Source organism: Trichosurus vulpecula, chromosome 9 (genome assembly GCF_011100635.1).
Source record: "Trichosurus vulpecula isolate mTriVul1 chromosome 9, mTriVul1.pri, whole genome shotgun sequence".
Lineage (NCBI taxonomy): Eukaryota > Metazoa > Chordata > Mammalia > Diprotodontia > Phalangeridae > Trichosurus > Trichosurus vulpecula.
In genome coordinates this window covers 150615317-150633197 of record NC_050581.1, presented here as the reverse complement: position 1 = coordinate 150633197, position 17881 = coordinate 150615317, and the positions used below count along the sequence as shown (strand labels likewise).

At 42.1% G+C, this 17881-nt stretch overlaps 2 protein-coding genes and 1 non-coding gene across 3 annotated transcripts in view; 1 reads left to right on the top strand and 2 right to left on the bottom strand.

The window, feature by feature from the left end:
- CAND2 (cullin associated and neddylation dissociated 2 (putative)) overlaps positions 1-8215 on the top strand; it is a 47844-nt gene extending 39629 nt beyond the window's left edge. The window contains exons 13-15 of the mRNA XM_036738125.1: positions 2337-2501; positions 4779-4886; positions 6655-8215. Coding sequence (XP_036594020.1) covers positions 2337-2501; positions 4779-4886; positions 6655-6882 — 501 coding nt within the window. The 3' untranslated portion in view covers positions 6883-8215. The remainder of the gene's footprint in view (positions 1-2336; positions 2502-4778; positions 4887-6654) is intronic.
- Positions 8216-8611: 396 nt separating this feature from the next.
- On the bottom strand, positions 8612-13637 carry RPL32 (ribosomal protein L32). The gene is made up of 4 exons (XM_036738126.1): positions 13561-13637; positions 12981-13081; positions 9700-9881; positions 8612-8789 (listed from the first exon to the last, which is right to left on the bottom strand). Exons 2-4 carry the CDS (start codon positions 13074-13076, stop codon positions 8660-8662), a joined length of 408 nt encoding a protein of 135 aa, XP_036594021.1. The 5' UTR covers positions 13077-13081; positions 13561-13637; the 3' UTR covers positions 8612-8659.
- LOC118832438 lies at positions 13152-13291 on the bottom strand. Its single transcript, XR_005009200.1, has one exon. It is a non-coding gene; the product is annotated as a small nucleolar RNA SNORA7 (small nucleolar RNA).
- Positions 13638-17881: the final 4244 nt, after the last annotated feature.

Below are 17881 nucleotides of genomic sequence, written 5' to 3'. Positions count from 1 at the left end.
ATGTGTCTGAGTCAATTATATTGGGAAGATCTCCCCCTCACTCCCCCCCCCAAGGAAATGAAGGGGTGAGAAAGAGGGATGCACTGGGAGATGAGAAAAGGGAGAGGAAGAATGGGGAAAATTATCTCAGATAAAACAGCCATGCCAGGAAGGGCTTTTACAATGGAAGGGAAAATGGATGGGGGTGGCAGGTGTCACTTGACCTTAGTCTCCCTGGAATTGGTTCAAAGAGGGAAGAAAACATGAAAACACAGACACAAATTCACACACCCACATACATACTTACAGAGTTGAGTATAGAAGTCTGTCTTACTCAACAGGAAAGGAGGAGGAGAAGGGGATAAGTGAAAGGTGGGGAGGGGGATAAAAGAGAGGGCAGATTGAGGGAGTCAGTGGTCAGAAGCAAAACAAAATTTTGAGGAGGGACAGGGTAAAAAGAGAGAGATGTAGAAAGAAGAAAATAGGGTAGAGGGAAATGCATAGTTAGTAATCATAACTGTGAATATGAATGGGATGAAATCACCATTTAAATGGAGGCAGACAACAGAATGGATTACAAACCAGAATCCAACAATATGTTGTTTACAAGAGACACACTTGAAATAGGAAGACACGTACAGGTAAAATAAGGGACTGGAGTAGTTATCTGTTATGCTTCCCCTGAGATAAAAAGGGAAGGGGTAGCAAATCATGATCTCAGAGCAAAAAGCAAAAGAGACCTAGAGAGATAATCAGGGAAACTACATTTTTGTTCAGTGGTACCATAAAGAATGAAGTAACTTCAGGACAAAACATATATGCACGAAATGGCAGGATGTCCAGGTTCTTAAAGGCACAAACAAAACCAATACAGGCCAAATTAGAAGGAAAGCAGGAAACTGGGAAAACTTTTATAGCAAGTTTCTCTAATAAAGGCCTTGTTTCTCAGATTTATTGGAACTGAGTCAAATATATAAAAATAAGAGCCATTCCCTAATTGGGAACGGTCAAAGGATATGGACGGGCAGTTTTCAGAAGAAGAAATCCAAGCTATCTATAGTCATACGAAAAAATGTTCCAAATCATAAGATAAATGCAAATTAAAACAACTCTGAAGTAGTGCTTCACTCCTATCATATTGGCTGACATGACAGAAAAGGAAAATGATATCTAATGGAGGGGATGGGGAAAAATTGGGACAGTGATGCTGTTGATAGAGTTGAACTGATCCAACCATTCTGAAGGACAATTTGGAACTATGCCTAAAGGGCTATGAAACTGTGCAAACCCTTTGACACAGCAATACCCCTCCTAGGTCTGTATCCCAAGGAGATCAAAGCAGAGGGAAAAAGTCCCACATGTACAAAAATATTTGTAGTAGCTCTTTTTGTGGTGGCAAGGAATTGGAAACTGAGAGGATGCCTCTAAATTGGGGGGTGGCTGAACAAGTTATATGGAATACTATTGTGCTATAAGAAATGACAAGCAGGATACTTTCAGAGAAAACCTGGGAAGGCATGTGAATTGATGCAACATGAAGTGAGCAGAACCAGGGGATCATTGTACACGGTAACAGCAATATTATAATGATGATCAACAGTGAATGACTCAGTTATTCAGAAAAATACAGTGACCCAAGACAATTCCAAGGGACTCATGATGAAAAATGCTCTCCACCTCTAGAGAGAGAACTGATGAACTGAGTGCAGATTTAAGTATAATTTTTTCAGTTTATTTTTTTCTTGCCTTCTTTATCTGCAACATGGATAATATGGAAATATGTCTTGTGTGATTTCATATGTATAATTGATATACTTGCTTGCCTTCTCAATGCGTGGGGGAAGGGTTGAAGGAGGGAAAGAATTTGGAACTCAATCTTTTTAAAATTAATGTTAGATGGAAATATGTTTTGCATGACTGCACATATATAAGCTATATCAAGTTGCTTGCCTTCTCAATGGAGGAGGGGAGGGAAAATAATTTGGAACTCAAACTTTTAAAGTGAATGTTAAAAATTGTTTTTACATGTAACTGGGGGAAAATAAAATATTAAATTAAAAAGTATTAGAAGTAAATTAATAAAGAAGAAAAAAGGTAGTGAGTTCTCCATCCGTGGAGGTCTTCAGTGGCCATTTAGTGGATGGAGGTGTTGTAGAGTTGAGTCCTTCTTTAGTATAGATTATACTAGATGTGACAGGTCCTTTTCACCTCTGACTTTCTGTGTTCTCCGAGTTTAGGACACTGGGAGAGCTTTCTGGGCCAGCAGCGCCCCCCAGTGGTCACTGTGGCCACCAAGCAAACCACTCCCAGTGCAACATCTGCCCTCCCCTCAAATCTTGTGTTGACTTCTCCCACAGGTAGAGATGGGGCCATTCAAGCACACTGTAGATGATGGGCTAGATGTCAGGAAAGCTGCCTTTGAATGCATGTACACACTCTTGGAGAGCTGCCTGGACCGACTGGACATCTATGAGTATTTAAACCATGTGGAGGATGGACTCAAAGATCACTATGACATCAGGGTAAGGCCGGCCTCCCCCACTCTCCTTCCGGGAGTGTGATTACCTTTTGTTTTTAGTCACCAACCAAAACCACAGGTCCCGTTCCAACATTAACATTCTGTTCCGAGGTTCCTTCTACCTCTGATATTCTCTGTTCTAACATCTTTCCCAATCTCAGTCTATTTTTAAAATTTTTTAATTAATAGCTTTGTTTTTCTGTCACCTTCATTTCCACAGTTACCTCTTCCCTTTCCTATACCCACTGAGCCATCCCTCATGACAAAGAATAAACAAAGAAAAAAAGTGTGTGTGGTGGGGGGGTGGGGGGGAAGAGTTCAGAAAAATTTAACTAAACCTCAGCTGTTCCAGATAGCATCAATATATTGTTCATACCCGTAATCCCTTCCCCCTCCAAAAAAGGGAGCAAAGTGAATGTTCATTAAGAGATTGTTTCTACAGGAATACACACATTTCTGTGCACGTTGTGTCTTACACATGTATAGGCATAGATGTATTTGTTACACATACATCTATACACATATAATATAGTGTGTGTATATATGTATGCTGGGTGAAATGACCTCTACAGTTCCTTCCAGCTCTAAAATCCATTGCTCTCATCCAGGCTCTGTCCTCTCAAACCCACGAGGTGCTGACATGATGTTTGAGAATCACGAAGCTGGGAGGGGACTCGGTCAGCTTAGAGTGGATGGAAGCCCACCATCCACTGGATGCTTGGAGCTTCTCCAACACATTTCCATCCGGCTCCTGCTTGAGCACCTCTGGTGACAGGGAGCTAACCTGCAGACAAAGATTCTTCACTTACAAAACCCATCTCATCTTTACCTGTCCTTTTTTTTTTTTTTGACACAACTGGGGTTAAGTGACTTAATCAGGGTCACACAGCTAGTAAGTGTCTGAGGGCAAATTTGAACTCAGGTCCTCCTGACTCGGGGGCCAGTGGTCTGTCCACAGTGCCACACAGCTTTTTTCACTTTTTTGGAGGGAGGAAGGGGAGTTATGCTCTGTCCTCTTCACACCACCACCTTTATCATTTCCGGAGTTTCAGGGCAAGGCATTTGAGTCAGGAGGTGGGGTAGAGTCTCATGATCTTTGGGAATGGGATCAATCATAGATTTTGAGCTAGAAGACACCTTAGGTCAAGTTCGGTCCCCTCCTTTTCCAGGTAAGGAAACCAAGGCTTAGAGTTTAAACAGCTTGCTGATGGTCATAGACAGTAAGTGGCAAAGCCAGTTTCCCAATTCAGCCACGTGGGCACAATGGGTCCATCCTATAACTTTTCCTGTCACCTGTAGGGGGGCATACCTGTGATCTCTGCTCTTTGTGACCCCCAGCTAAAAGCGACTGGATATCCACACTAAATCAGGCCCCCTGGGCATCAGGGTGCCTCCGGGCTGTCTAAGGCGGGACAAAACAGTCCCAGCTGGAGACTGAGTAGGTCTGAGCTTCTCCTATGCCAAATCAGCAGTGTGCTCAGGCCTTGAATAGCCGCTGCACCTCCAGCCTCGGCAAGAGAATTTCTGTTCAGTTATTTTTCAGTTGTGTCTGACTCTTCCTGATGCCATTTGGGGTTTTCTTGGAAGACATACTAGAGTGATTTGCCACATCCTTCTCCAGCTTATTTTACAGATGAGGAAACTGAGGCAAGCAGGATTAAGTGACTTGCACAGGGTCACACAGCTAGTCAGAGTCTGAGGCTGGATTTGAACTCAGGGAGGAAGAGCCAGTCTCAAAGAAAACAAAACAAAAAAATACTTTTCCTGGGGCAATTGTTTTCTTATTTCGCTCTTGTGAGAGAATTTTTTTTTTTTAAAGTAGAAGCAGCTAGGTCAGAGGTGGGGAACCTGCGGCCTTTTGACTGAGTCCAAGTTTTACAGAACAAATCCTTTTATTAAGGGGATTTGTTCTGTGAAGTTTGGATTCAAAGCTCCACACCTTAGGACCTAGAGGGCAGGCCACAGGTTCCCCACCCGTGAGTGGATCAGTGGGTGGAGTGCTGGGCCAGGAGTCAAGAATACCTGATATCAGATTCAACACTGTAGATGTGTGGAGATGGTCTTTTTAAGCAGAATCCTTCCTCTTACTCTTTAGACCCCCTCAGCCCCTTCTTACCCTAGAGTCCACAGAGTCAGGATTGCTTCATCGCTTTTACTAGCTGAGCTGTGGGGGAGGAAATAGGAAGAATGTGGATTCTTTGGGGAAGTAGATGAGTACTGGGGGATGTCTAGTATTCTGTTTGTCCTTTCACAACTAATCTCTTTTTACCCTGCTTGGCAGATGCTCACTTTCATCATGCTGGCCCGGCTGTCCACTCTGTGTCCCAACACTGTCCTGCAGAGGCTGGATCGCCTGGTAGAACCCCTACGAGCCACCTGCACCTCCAAGGTGGGTTCCTCCCTCCCTGATGGGAGCGCTTTGGCCTCGGAGGGTGGAACCAGCAACACAAGCTAGTGTGCGAGATAATGGCGCAGTTAGGGGTGGTCCCATGGGGGAGGATGTGGTCTCTGAAGAGGAGTAGGAGGAGGGGAAGGCCTCAGACATTCAAGATTCTTGAAGGTATGGAGGTAAGGATGTTCACAGTGTATACAGGAAGCAGTGTCAGGCTAACTTCTATGGCGGGATTGGTTTGGGTTAGGGAGTGGACTTTCGATTTCATTGGCACAGGGAGCTCCCCAGATGAAGGAGCTCCTTCCAACACTGGCCACATACTTCTTTTAGTTTTAGAACGCTCTAGATCACAAGTGACTTGTCCAAGGTCTTCCCAGCTTTAAGATCAGTTCCCTATCGGTTATGCCACAATGCTTCTAAAGCAGGCTGCTACCAGATTGTGGAGGGCCATACAGGAGGAGTAACGGACAGCCTCCAAGTTTTGTTAGCCATTGTATGAGATGGAATTTGCCATTTATTTCTTAAACTTCAAGCTTACAGGGAGATCTCTTATCCTGGCATTTTGTGAATGAGGGGCTGTGTGGCTTAGTAGATAGTTTGTTGGACTTAGTGTCAAGACTTGGGTTCAAATCCTGCCTTAAGATACCTGTTGCATAAGCTGCACTACTATGTTGTCATCAGGGAGGCAGATCACTTAACATGTGGGGGCCTCAAGTTTTTTCATGGGGAGGACAGCACCTCACATGTATGCTATGAGCCCTAAGGGGAAGGGAAAGGAATAAGCATTTATATAGCCCCTACTGTGTGCCAGGCACTGAAATTAAGTGTTTTACAAATAGTATCTCATTTGATCCTAACAACCCTGAGAGGCAGGTGCAGTTACAGTTGAGAAAATTGTCAGACGAGTGACTTGCTCAGAGTCACATGGCTAGTGTACGAGGCTGGATATGAACTTGAGTACTCTGGGCCTAGTGCTAAGGTACAGGAAGTGCTTTGCAAACCTCAGGGCGCTTGTCAGCTAATGCTATTCACTTTTTTCATTGCTGTTCATTATTTGATCTGCCAAATGCCAACAGATAATTTCCTCATGGACTGAATCTTCTGTCTCTTGCCTTTCAGTGGACTGGTTATTACCTGTTTTGATTCTCAGGCTGGCACTCCCTCCACAACCTCCCTAGAAGCTAAACGTTTCACTGACCCCTTTTAAAGGCTTAACATCAGTCATTTTCTACTAACCCCCCTTCCAGATGGAATTCTTCTTGTGCCACCAAAATTTCTTATAGAGACCAACATCTGATAACATACAATGTTATGTACTGGGCAGGCCTCATGTTTCCTTATCTATGCATTACTGGGGTTTTTTTAAAACATTTTTAGTAATTTTTTAAAAGTTGTTATAATCATTGGGTTTATCGTTCTCTTGATTTTGAATTAATTCATACAAATCATTCCCCATTTCTTTGAATTCCTTATTCATTTCCTAACTGCAAAATAATATTTCATTATTCATATTAGCCATAGCCCAATCAATGGGCAGCCCACTTCTGTTTCTAGCTCTTTTTATCACGTCCCCTATGGACCTCCCCATTGCCATGGAGAACTCAGAACATCAGAGGTAGAAGATGTATTTTCAGGTTACAGGAGGAAACAAGGCCCAGACAGAGAAATGAAGCTACTGAGCTAATCTGTAGCCGCTCAGTTCCAACGAGAGATAGGTTCATTGGCGATCTCTTCTGAACGACGTGTTTCTTATTTCCCATTTTAGGTAAAAGCTGGTTCCGTCAAACAAGAATTTGAGAAGCAAGATGAACTTAAGCGCTCGGCTATGAGAGCTGTGGCAGCCTTACTGACCATACCGGAGGTGGAAAAAAGCCCAGTGATGGCAGAATTCTCTTCCCAGATCAGATCCAACCCTGAAATGGCGGCTCTCTTTGACAGCATTCAGAAGGACTCAGCTTCCTTATATGCTTCAGAGTCAATGGATCTAAGTTAAGGGCCTCTGCTTTTCTGGTCAAATACCAACCCTCTATTAGTGGAACAGATTGCTAAAGAGCATCATCACCTGCTATGACCCAGGGCACGCCCACTTGTCTTTTGTCTAGGCCTCCATTGGGGATCTCGGTGCCCAGAATGGTGCTATCCCAGTTCTTTCTCCAGTGACCCCAATATGATGGCACAGAGGCCAGAGCTGAAGGGTCGAGCCGGGGAATAACTAAGCCCTTTCAGTTCAAGGACATGTCTGAGACTAGTAAGCAGGGCCACTGGGAGGGGAAAAGACACTTCTGAAAGATTTTTGTCTTTATATAGAGGGTTTTTAGTTTCTGTGTTGCACATTATCTGAAATGTCCCCAAGTTCCACTTTTAGAGATTCTGGTTCTCTTGAGTGGCAGACACTGTGAAAAAAACAAGATTGGTAACTTAAGGGAGCTTCCCTGAGGGGAGACAGACTCCCTTCCACACTAAGCCCCTCCGTTCCCTTTATTGCTTAATATTTTTTAGTTTAATGAATTGCTCAATTGGTAAATATAGCATTCTTTGAAAAAAAATTAAATACACCTCTGGCAAAGTTAGGCATTTACTATGAAGTGTGAATTGGTTTTAAAAACCTGTTCTCTTCACCTAAGGTAAGCTGTTCCTCTAGATTCCGATAGTACTGATTCCATGGATGGCTGATAATTAAGTACAAGAGAATTCTGATTACGGAGACTAAAGGGAGGAAAAGAATTTTGGAATCTGTCCATGAAATCACTCCCACCCAAACCAAGAGAGGGGATATTTCACTTTAAAGGTGATTTCCTTACTTAAGGGGCTAGTCTCCTGATCCTAAATAGAACCAGTATTATTTTATAAATGGGATTAGTTAGGGAATTTAAGGCAGTATTCAAGATTTGGAGTTCTAAGGAGATAGGGCAGAAGTAGAGGGTGAAGTAGGATGTCTATACCAGACTCCTAGTATTGCATATAGTGGCTAGACTGGGGATTGAATCCTGCCTGACACTAGCCCTGGGATCCCGGGATTTGTTTCCCTATGTGTATCATCTTAAAGCACCCTATGTTGTCACAATTAGTGCCCCCCAGTGTTCCCTTCTAGACTGCAATGTTCTGTAGAAGCTGTTTGCAGGAATGTTATTTATCACCTCAGAACAGGATCCTCATTGATAAGCTTCAGTTTCAGGACTCTACTCCAAGTCATACTGAGGCTTGTCAGACATGGAGGGTCAGGGATGCCTTTTTTGAGGCCCACTCTGCTAGTTTAATATTTACATAATTTGGGCTGTTGGGTTTCTATTGTTTGACAAAGACAATAAATAAAAGGTAAAATACCCGCTTCCATTGCAGTTTCTCTCCAAACTCATCCATCTAAAGGTGCTAACAAGTAAGTCCCCAAAGTTAAGAAATGTACTGCATAACTTGATCCACCCTTCCTTTACATTTTGAGTAATGATCAAAGAAGGTATTTATGAAGAAAGGGGTTGGAGATAAGAGCAACTCTGCACCAAAACCTAGGAGAGAAAGGGGACCTCCTTCAGACTTAAGTGTGATCCAGTAGAAAAAGAGCCAGGTAGTAGAAACTGGAACCAAATTTTTCCTGGTCATCATTTACAAAAACAAGGAAAAGGAGAAGCATTCTTAACCACCTATAACAGCAGAAATAGCAACAAATTCCAAACAACAATTTTCCAAATTCCCTCTAAAACCTCCACAAAAACAAAGCCAAACGGTAGCATTTCCAGGATTTATTTAACACAAATAAAAATGTGCAAAGCTCTTTACTCATTTTCTTCACTCCTCAGCCTAGCATTTGGATTGGTGATCTTGATGGCGAGCTGAGCTGCTCTCTCAACAATAACTTTCCGATTCTTAGAGGATACATTGTGAGCGATCTCAGCACAGTAAGATCTGCAAAAAGATCAAATAGATTAAAAACAAGCCAGGTCACCCACACTTAAGTATAAAGGCAAGCATTCATCTAGCACCTACTATGGGCCAAGCCCAGTGCACTAAGCATTTTTTTTTTACAAAGATTACCTCATAAAATGTCACCCGAGTACAGGAAATACAATTGGTTTAATTGAGAGACAGGAAAAGCCCCCAAAAAACATTTAAATGGCTTTAGTTGATACTTCATATAGTCATATTTATTACAACCCATCCCCTCTTAAAGAGCTCAGGAAGCTACTTGTTCTTCAAGATACTTAAAACCCCGCCCTGTTCTAGTCACCTTCTCTCAACAGCCTACATACACATACCTCCACAGCAAGCATTCAAGGTAAATGAATGGAAGGTTTGGATCCCTGAAGCAACAATGAAATGAGTGGCTGGCACACACACAAGGATTAGTTTGGCATCACAAAGGATGAACTGGGGGAGAGGCTACAAACAGCCAGGACTGGCAAGCTGATAACTGCCAAAGTTTCAAGCCAGGGTGACTATGAAAATGGCTGTGCTACCAAATCAAAATATATAGTCAGGCTGCCTTAATTCCTGGGAAGTCAGAAGACTCCCCATTCTCCCACTAAACATCTACAAAACCTTCACTAAGTCACCTTTACCCCATTTCAAACCACAAGGAAAGGGATCAGTCAGATAAGGCCCCGAGGACCCCAAAGCGGAGGTGTAAATTTTTAAACACAACTTCCTATTTAAAAGGGAAAGCTCTCAGTCTCAGGGACTCCTAGTCACAGCACACAAACTAGTTTCTATAAGCAATATGGCAAACACTGACCTCCAGGTTAGTAAACCTGAGAGCCAAGCACAACAGGGGCAAAGACCTCAGAAGCAGGAAGGTGTGATGTTCGCAGTAACTTACTTGTTGCACATCAGGAGCACCTCGAGCTCTTTGACGTTGTGCACCAAAAACTTCCTGAATCCACTCGGGAGCATGTGTTTTGTCTTCTTATTGCTTCCATAACCAATATTGGGCATCAAGATCTGGCCCTTGAATCGTCTTCGCACCCTGTTGTCAATGCCCCTTGGTTTACGCCAGTTTCTCTGTGATTAAAAGAAAAGTACAAGTAAATCCATGTGTGACACCAAAGACTGCAATCACATGGCCCCAAACTCAGGGTGTCATTCCCATCTTACAGAGGCTCCACAAAACTGCTTGACCACCCCAGACCAAGCTTCAACACCCTGGGGCTGATATGGCCTCATTAGCGGGTACCAAAGCATACTTCCTCACCCATGCTGCCATCCACCAGGAAACAGAGCCCAACCTCAAGACACCTACCTAGCCTGCCTGCCCACTTTCCATCACCACCTCTTGAAATGGTAGCATCAAAACCACGCTATGGGAGTGTTAACCATGCGACTGCCCCCAAATCTCCAGGCATAACCCCAGACCAAGACTTCTTTCCTTTGCCTCCACTGCCCTATATATTGTATCTCCCTATTAAAATGTAAATAGAAGCAAGGAACATGTTCCTATTCATCTCTAGTACCTGACACAAAGTGCTCATTCATTCAACATACACTTTTTTTAAAGGCACAATAGTTTAGGTACTTGAAGGAACAAAAACATGTATTTTTAGAGCAGGAAGTAACTTGGAAGTTATCTAGTCCAATCTCCCTGTTTTACAGAGGAGGAAACTGAGTAAGTGGCAGAACATGGGAGTAGAACCAAGGTACTCCAATCTCATGCTCCGGCCACTATATTCTGCTAAGAAATGCCTCCCTGAGCCTACCTGCTAAGACAAACCCAGGAACTATATAAATATATTAAAAAACACCTTTCATACAAATAGTCAGATCTAAACAGTTGGAAAAATATTAATTGCTTATGGGTAAGCCTATCCAATATAATAAAAACAACAATTCTATCTAAATGCATTTACTTATTCAGTGTCATACTAATCAAAACTACCAAAAAATTACTTTATAGAGCTAGAAAAAATAACAAAATTCATCTGGGAGAACAAAAGGTCAAGAATATCAAGAAAATTAATGAAAAAAAAGTGAAGGAAGATGGCCTTGCCACACCAGATCTCAAATTGTATTAAAGTGGTCAATCATCAAAACAATCCTGTGCTGCCTAAGAAAGAGTGGTGACGAGTAGAATAGACTAGGCACACAATACACAGTAGTAAATGACCATAGCAATCACCTAAAGACCCAAGCTGTTGGGACAAGAACTCACTATCTGACAAAAACTGCTGGGAAAACTAGAAACTAGTATGATGGAAAGTAGGTAGAGACTAATGTCACATACCATATACCAAGGTAAGGTCAAAATGTGTACATGATTTAGACATAAGCAACTTAGGAGAACATGGAATAGTTTACCTATTAGATCTATGTTGATAAGGGAAGAATTTAGGACCAAACAAAAGACAGAACATTACAAAATTTAAAATGAATAATTTTACGTTAAAAGTTTTTGCACAAACAAATCCAATGCAACAAAGATCAGAAGGAAAACAAAGCTGGGAGGTTTTTTTACAGTATCTCTGATAAAGGTCTTATTTCTCAAACATATAGAGAACTAAGCTAAATCTATAATACAAGTCATGCCCCAATTGATAAATGATCAAAGGATATGAAGAATTTTCAAAGAAATCAAAGCTATCTATATTAGAACTATGCCCAAAGGGCTGTGAAACAGCATACCCTTTGATCCAGCAATACCACTACTAGGTCTGTATCCCAAAAAGATTTTTAAAAGGGGGCGTGGGGGAGAGGAGAGAACTTATTGTACAAAAATATAGCAGTTCTTTTTGTGGTGGCCAAGAATTTGAAATCTTACGGATGCTTGTCGATTGGGGAATGGCTAAACTGGTATATGATTGTAATGGAATACTATTGTATTACAAGTAATTAAGAGCAGGATGATTTCAGAAAAACCTGGAAAGACCTACATGAACTAATAGAAAGTGAAGTGAGAAGAACCAGACTTCACTAACAGCAATACTGCCTGATGAAGAACTGTGAATAACCTAGCTCTTCCCAGCAATACAATGATCCCAGACAATGCCAAAGGACTATCCACTGCCCAGAGAGAGAACTGATGGAATCAGAATGCAGATTGAAGCATATGATTTCTCACTTTTTTATGGGGTTTTTTTTGGGTGTTTTCTTTTATAACATGACTAAGAGTAAATATGTTTTACACGATTGCACATTCTATAACCTCTCCAGGAGGGAGCAGAAAAGGGGAATTTTAAAAAACGAATGTTAAAAACTGTCCTTCACGTGTAATTGGAAAACAATAACATATTATTCTAAAAGAATGAACAATTAGACATCAAAAATCAGGCTGTAAATCCAACCTGATGGATCAGGGGGAAAAATGCCTCCCCGAGCTTAAGGAGACAGTGAAAAGCCCATTTTCAGATACAAGGGTGTCCCTGAAGTCTGGACACATAGGAAAACTGAGGACAATGTGGAGTCATCGCATCGAGTTCACACATGAATCTTGCAAAGCGCATCAACCTTTGCATCATAAATAATGGAAACCATACTGAAGATGTTATTTATTAATATTACAATTAAATAAAATGTGGTTGAAAATTTCATTCATTTGCATTTTTGCCTGCATGTCCAGACTTTAGGAACACCCTGTGTTTTCACCCGTGCGTATTTCTATTTTACACACTTACTTACACACACACACACACACTTTTCAGGCAACGCAGTGCGCTGAGTGATACAAGCACCAGATGAAAACAATTTGCGAGGCCCGGGTTCTGGCCCAAGTTCTACCACACTCTGATCCTGCAAAAATTACCTCTCTCCTATAAGGGAGGAATAGGTGGGGGTGGGGCATCTAATATTTGCTATGGGCCTGCTCTGTGCTGAGCCCTTCACAAATACCTCACTTGGGTTTCACATCCACCCTAGGAGCTAGGTATTATGCTCAATCCCATCTGACAGTTGAGGAAACTGGGGCAAGCGCAGGTTAAGTGTCAGGCAGGAGACCCGGAATAATTATTATCTTTTTTTTTTTTTTTTTTTTTTTTTACAAATCCCATCACGCTGAGGATGCATTTGCTAATCCACCACCTCTGGACACTTTGCTCATCTCTAACACGGAAAGGTGTTTCGTGTCCCCCGTGCTGGGCATCCAGCAGGCACTTAATAAATGCTGATGGGTACCTTGATCTTGACATATCTGTCGGACTGGTGCCGGATGAACTTCTTGGTCCTCTTCTTGACGATTTTAGGTTTCACGAGGGGTCTGAGGGCAGGCATGGCGCCTGTAAAACAAAAAGTTGGCCGTGACCACGGGCGACGGCTGCAGGGGGGACCCCCGCCCAAGGCCCGGCCATTTGTCGCAGATTTTCTTCCGCTCGCCAGCCACGGGCCGCGCTAGGAGCGGAATGGGTTTCCTCTGCGGCCTCACTCTGCCTCCCGTAGCCGAAACTGGAAGAGCACGGGGAGCTCTCCAGATGCGATCCGAGGAGGTCCACGGGCGCAAGGGCGGGGAGGAAAGCGGCGGGGCCCGAGCGGCCCGGGAACAGAAGCAAGGGCGGGCGAGGAAGGGGAGACCTCTGGAGCTCCGGAGGCAATGAGGCCTCAGCCCTCCGCTGCCACCGGGGCACGGGGGGGTCTGGCCGCCTCCTTCCCCAAACGGCGCCCGGCCCGTTCCCTCCGGGGCCCACCACCTGCTGCTTCCCGGGACAGGCGACCCTTGGGACAGCCGATGGGGCGAGGATGGCGACGGATTGTGACTTACCGGCGAAGAGATAGCCGCCCCTCCACGGGCAGCGCCGACAGAAAGAGAGAGAAAGAAAGACGTAGCACAGGGGCTGATGGGACTTTACGTCCAAGTCCTAGAAGGGGAAAGGAGACAGGCGCAGCCACCGCGTAACCTAAAAGGGTCAAGTTGTGGAGAGAAAAAAAATTCCTAAAGATAAAGACTATATCAGTCTTATCACTTACCAGAACTATGGTCAGAGTCCTTACGAAACTGTAGGGATTACTGATTTAAAACTTTTATGTTGTGATTTGTAAACTTCCAGGACCTTACAGGGAAGGTACTTCCTTCCGCCAGAAGTTGAAGTCATTTCCAAGAGCCGGACGAGTTTGAGGAGGGCTTTCGCCAATTCCTCCTCTCTACAGTCGTCTTCCCCCTAGCGGAGGGGATGGACCCAAGCTGGGAAGAGCTGAGTCACCCACGTGGCTGTGTAAAGGGATTTGCGTGTTCGGGCTCCTTTCATTTTCCAACAGTCGATTTTAAACCTATATATCCCGGTTCTGTGCTAGGTGCAGAGATGCAATAGATTGCAACAACATTTTGTGTATTTATTTATCTTTTTTTTAAATTCCCACTGGATTACAATAAATTCAGGGATTGCAATGACAATTCATGTAGTCATTCAGCAAATGTTTATTAAGTTTCCACTGGGTGCAGAACACATTATTATTCTTAAGAGCTTGTAATACTTCCTTCAAAAATTTATTTTATTCTTATTTTTGACAATTTTTCTATTGTGGAATGACCCTTAGTCAATAAATTTGAATCACTTCTTTATATATCTTTGATGCAAGAGAAACTTGCTGTAAAGAGATATTTCCCTATTTACATGTCTCCTAAGTTCAACTACAATTAGATTTGTTTGTGCAAAGTCTTTTAAATTTTATGTAATCAAAATCATACATTTTGTTTTCTGTGATTCTCCTTATCAATTCTTTAGTTAAGAACTCTTCCTTTATTCATAGAACTGAAAGGTACTTTCTTCCTTACTCCTGTAATTGACTTATAATGTCACCTTTTAAGGCTATCTCATTTATCCACTTGGAGTTTATCTTGATATAAGGTGCAAAATGTTGGTCTATACTTAATTTCTGCCAAAAGGCTTTCCGGTTTTCCCAAAAGTTTTTGTCAAATATTAATTGGAGTCTTTGGATTTCTATAATAGTATACAGTGCTCATTTGCTTCTATATGTTGTATTGTTCCACTAATTGATTCCACTAATCCATTTTTTAACCAGTACCAAATCATTTTAATTGTTACTTTGTTCATTTATTTATTTTCAGTTGTTTTTCGGTCATGCCTGACTCTTCTTGACCCCATTTGGGGTTTTCTTGGCAAAGATACTGAAGTGATTTGCCATTTCCTTCTCCAGGTTCTTTTACAGATGAGGAAACTGGGGCAAACAGGGTTAAGTGATTTGTCCAGGGTCACACTGCTAATAAGTGTCTGAGACCAGATTTGGACTCAGGTCTTCCTGACTCCAGACCTGGTATTTGGTATATCTACTCTGTCACAAGGCTGCCACAAGGGAATCACTGCATACTAAGAAGATTACTTATTTTTTTGTTAGTTATCATTGGTGGAGCCATAGGACATCAGAGCAGAAAAGGACATCAGAGGTCATCTTACTGAGCCACTTCATTTGACCAAGGAGGAAACTGAGGCCCCAAACACTGAAGAATCTATCCCAAGGACATACAGCTTAGAACTCAGGCCTGAAGCCAGGTCTCCCAACTCCCAGTCTAGGGCTCTTTCCTTTAGACATAATGAAACAAGAAATGGACCACATTTAATTATTCAGAATTTGTTCATTTATCCATTTTATTTATTCATTCAGATTCATTATATGTCTTTTGTAATAGGTGTTAGCAGGGGAGAGAGGACACAAGGGAAAACACAGCCTCTACTCTCAAGGAATGTATGTACAGTCACATCAAGGGGACAAGACAAGTACATGGAGAACACTTACAGTGAATTCATGGAAGCCAGCTCTAATGAATGGAGGTACCAGTGGTACCCAGGTACCCATGTTGTAGACAAATGATGAGAGGGAAGTTGATTTATTGATATATATTGATTAATATAATAAGGGAAGGTTTCAGGGGAGAAGCCTAAAGGCAAACTACCATATTTCCATTTCCAAAGAGAAAAGCAATTTGTAGACATTAAATTCAAGCTGTCAGTCAACAGCCCTGGGAGGTACTGGATCCCCTTCCTTCACAGACAAGAGAACTAAGGTAATAAGCAAGACACTCTAGGAGATAAAGTGCTCCCATAAACTCAGGTCCTCTACCTCTCGGCCTAGCGTCCACTTCTCCCTGGCTCATTTATGAAGATCCTGAGATGAGAAGGATCTCAAATGAGCATTGTCAGTATTGTTATGACTACATTCTGCATCGATATTACTAGGACCCTAGTCTTGCAAAATCCAACTATCTACAATTTCAAGCCAAGCTTGCTAGGAATGTATTTGTTGCATAAAATGCTGCTTTAAAAAAAAAATCCATCTGGGGAAGAAGGAAGAGTAGTCGACTAATTTGGGGAGAGTGTACTGATTTGCAAGGGTGTTGGTAATTTGTTTTTTAATTATTATATTCAATTAATTAAACATTTCCTAATCACATGTAAAATTTTTTAACAATCATTTTTTAAAAGTTTAATATATTTTATTTTTTTACCCCAATTACATGTTAAAACAATTTTTAAACATTTTTTTTAAAGTTTTGAGACCCAACTTCTATCCCTCCTTTCCCTCCCCCACAAGATGTTAACAATCATTTAAAATTTTGAGTTCCAGAAATAAGATATGCAGTCAGTGGGGTATAGAAATCTGTCTTGGGGCAGCTAGGTGGCGAAGTGAGTTGAACACTGGCCCTGAAGTCAGGAGGACCTGAGTTCAAATGTGAACTCATACTCTTGACACACTTACCATATTTCCCCACGTATAAGACGCACCCTTTTCCGAAAAAATTTGGGGTCAAAACTGGGTGCGTCTTATACAGTGATTTTAGATTTTTTTAGTTGTATTTCCTGCTTTTTTGCGCTTGTTGTCTTTGCATTCATTGTCTCGCATTTATTACCGGTATATTAGGTTATGTTTTGCCACGTTCTGCCCAGAAATGGCTCAGAAAAGATTTTCATACAGTGCTGAATTCAAGTTAAAAGTGGTCCGGTTTGCAAAAGTGAATGGAAATCGTGCTGCTGAATGTAAGTTTGGTGGTCCTCCAACTGAGAAAACAATCCGAGACCGGCTACGGGAAGAAGAAACCCTACTGAAAATGCTATGGCAGAAGAAGGCCATGGGAGGCAAGAGCGAAGAAACCAACTATAGGAGAAGTTTGTGCCTGGGTGAAAAGATCCTGGGAAAATAATCAAGATTGAGATCGTTGTCAAGTCATTTAAGAAGTGTGGCATTTCAAATGCCATAGATGGAACTGAGGACGAGGCAATATATGAAGACGGTGATTCGTCATCAAACACAGATGAGGACAAGCTAATGGATGGGAGTTTTGACGGTGATGAGGAGTTTTATGAATTTTATGATGAATAAAATTTGAGCCCGGTAACTTTACATAATACAATTTTTTTCAAATTTTGGGCCCCCAAAATAAGGCGCATCTTATACATGGAGAAATATGGTACTAGCTATGTGACCTTGGGCAAGTTACTTAACCCCAATTGCCCCACCTTCCCCAATCAAAAAGAAAAATCTAGCTTGCCCTACAAAAAAGTAAGGGGAGAGGGGACAAGGGGGTGTGGGGGGGAGAGTGGGGTGACAGAAGGGAGGGCAGACTGGGGAAAGGGGCAATCAGACTACCTGCCATCTTGGGGTGGGGGGGAAGGTAGAGATAGGGAGAAAATTTCCACAAAATCTTGTGGAAATGAATGTTGAAAACTAAAAATAAATTTTTTAAAAAAGAAAATTTTGAGTTACAAATTCTCTCCCTCCCTCCCCTCCTTGAGAAGGCAAGCAGTTTGATATCAATTATTCATATGGAGTCATGAAAAATATATTTCCATATTAGCCATGTTGCAAAAGAAAACACAAACAAAATAAAACAATAAAAAGAAAATAAAAGAAAGTATGTTTCAATCACCAGTCAGAATTCTTCAATTTTCTCTCTGGAAGAGGATAGCACTTTTCACTATAATTCCTTTGGAATTGTGTTGTATTTTGTCTTGATCAGAGTAGCTAAGTCTTTCATAGTTGATCATCCTTACAATATTGCTGTTACTGTCTGCAATGTTCTTCTGGTTCTGCTCACTCACTTCGTATCAGTTCATGTAAGACTTTCCAGG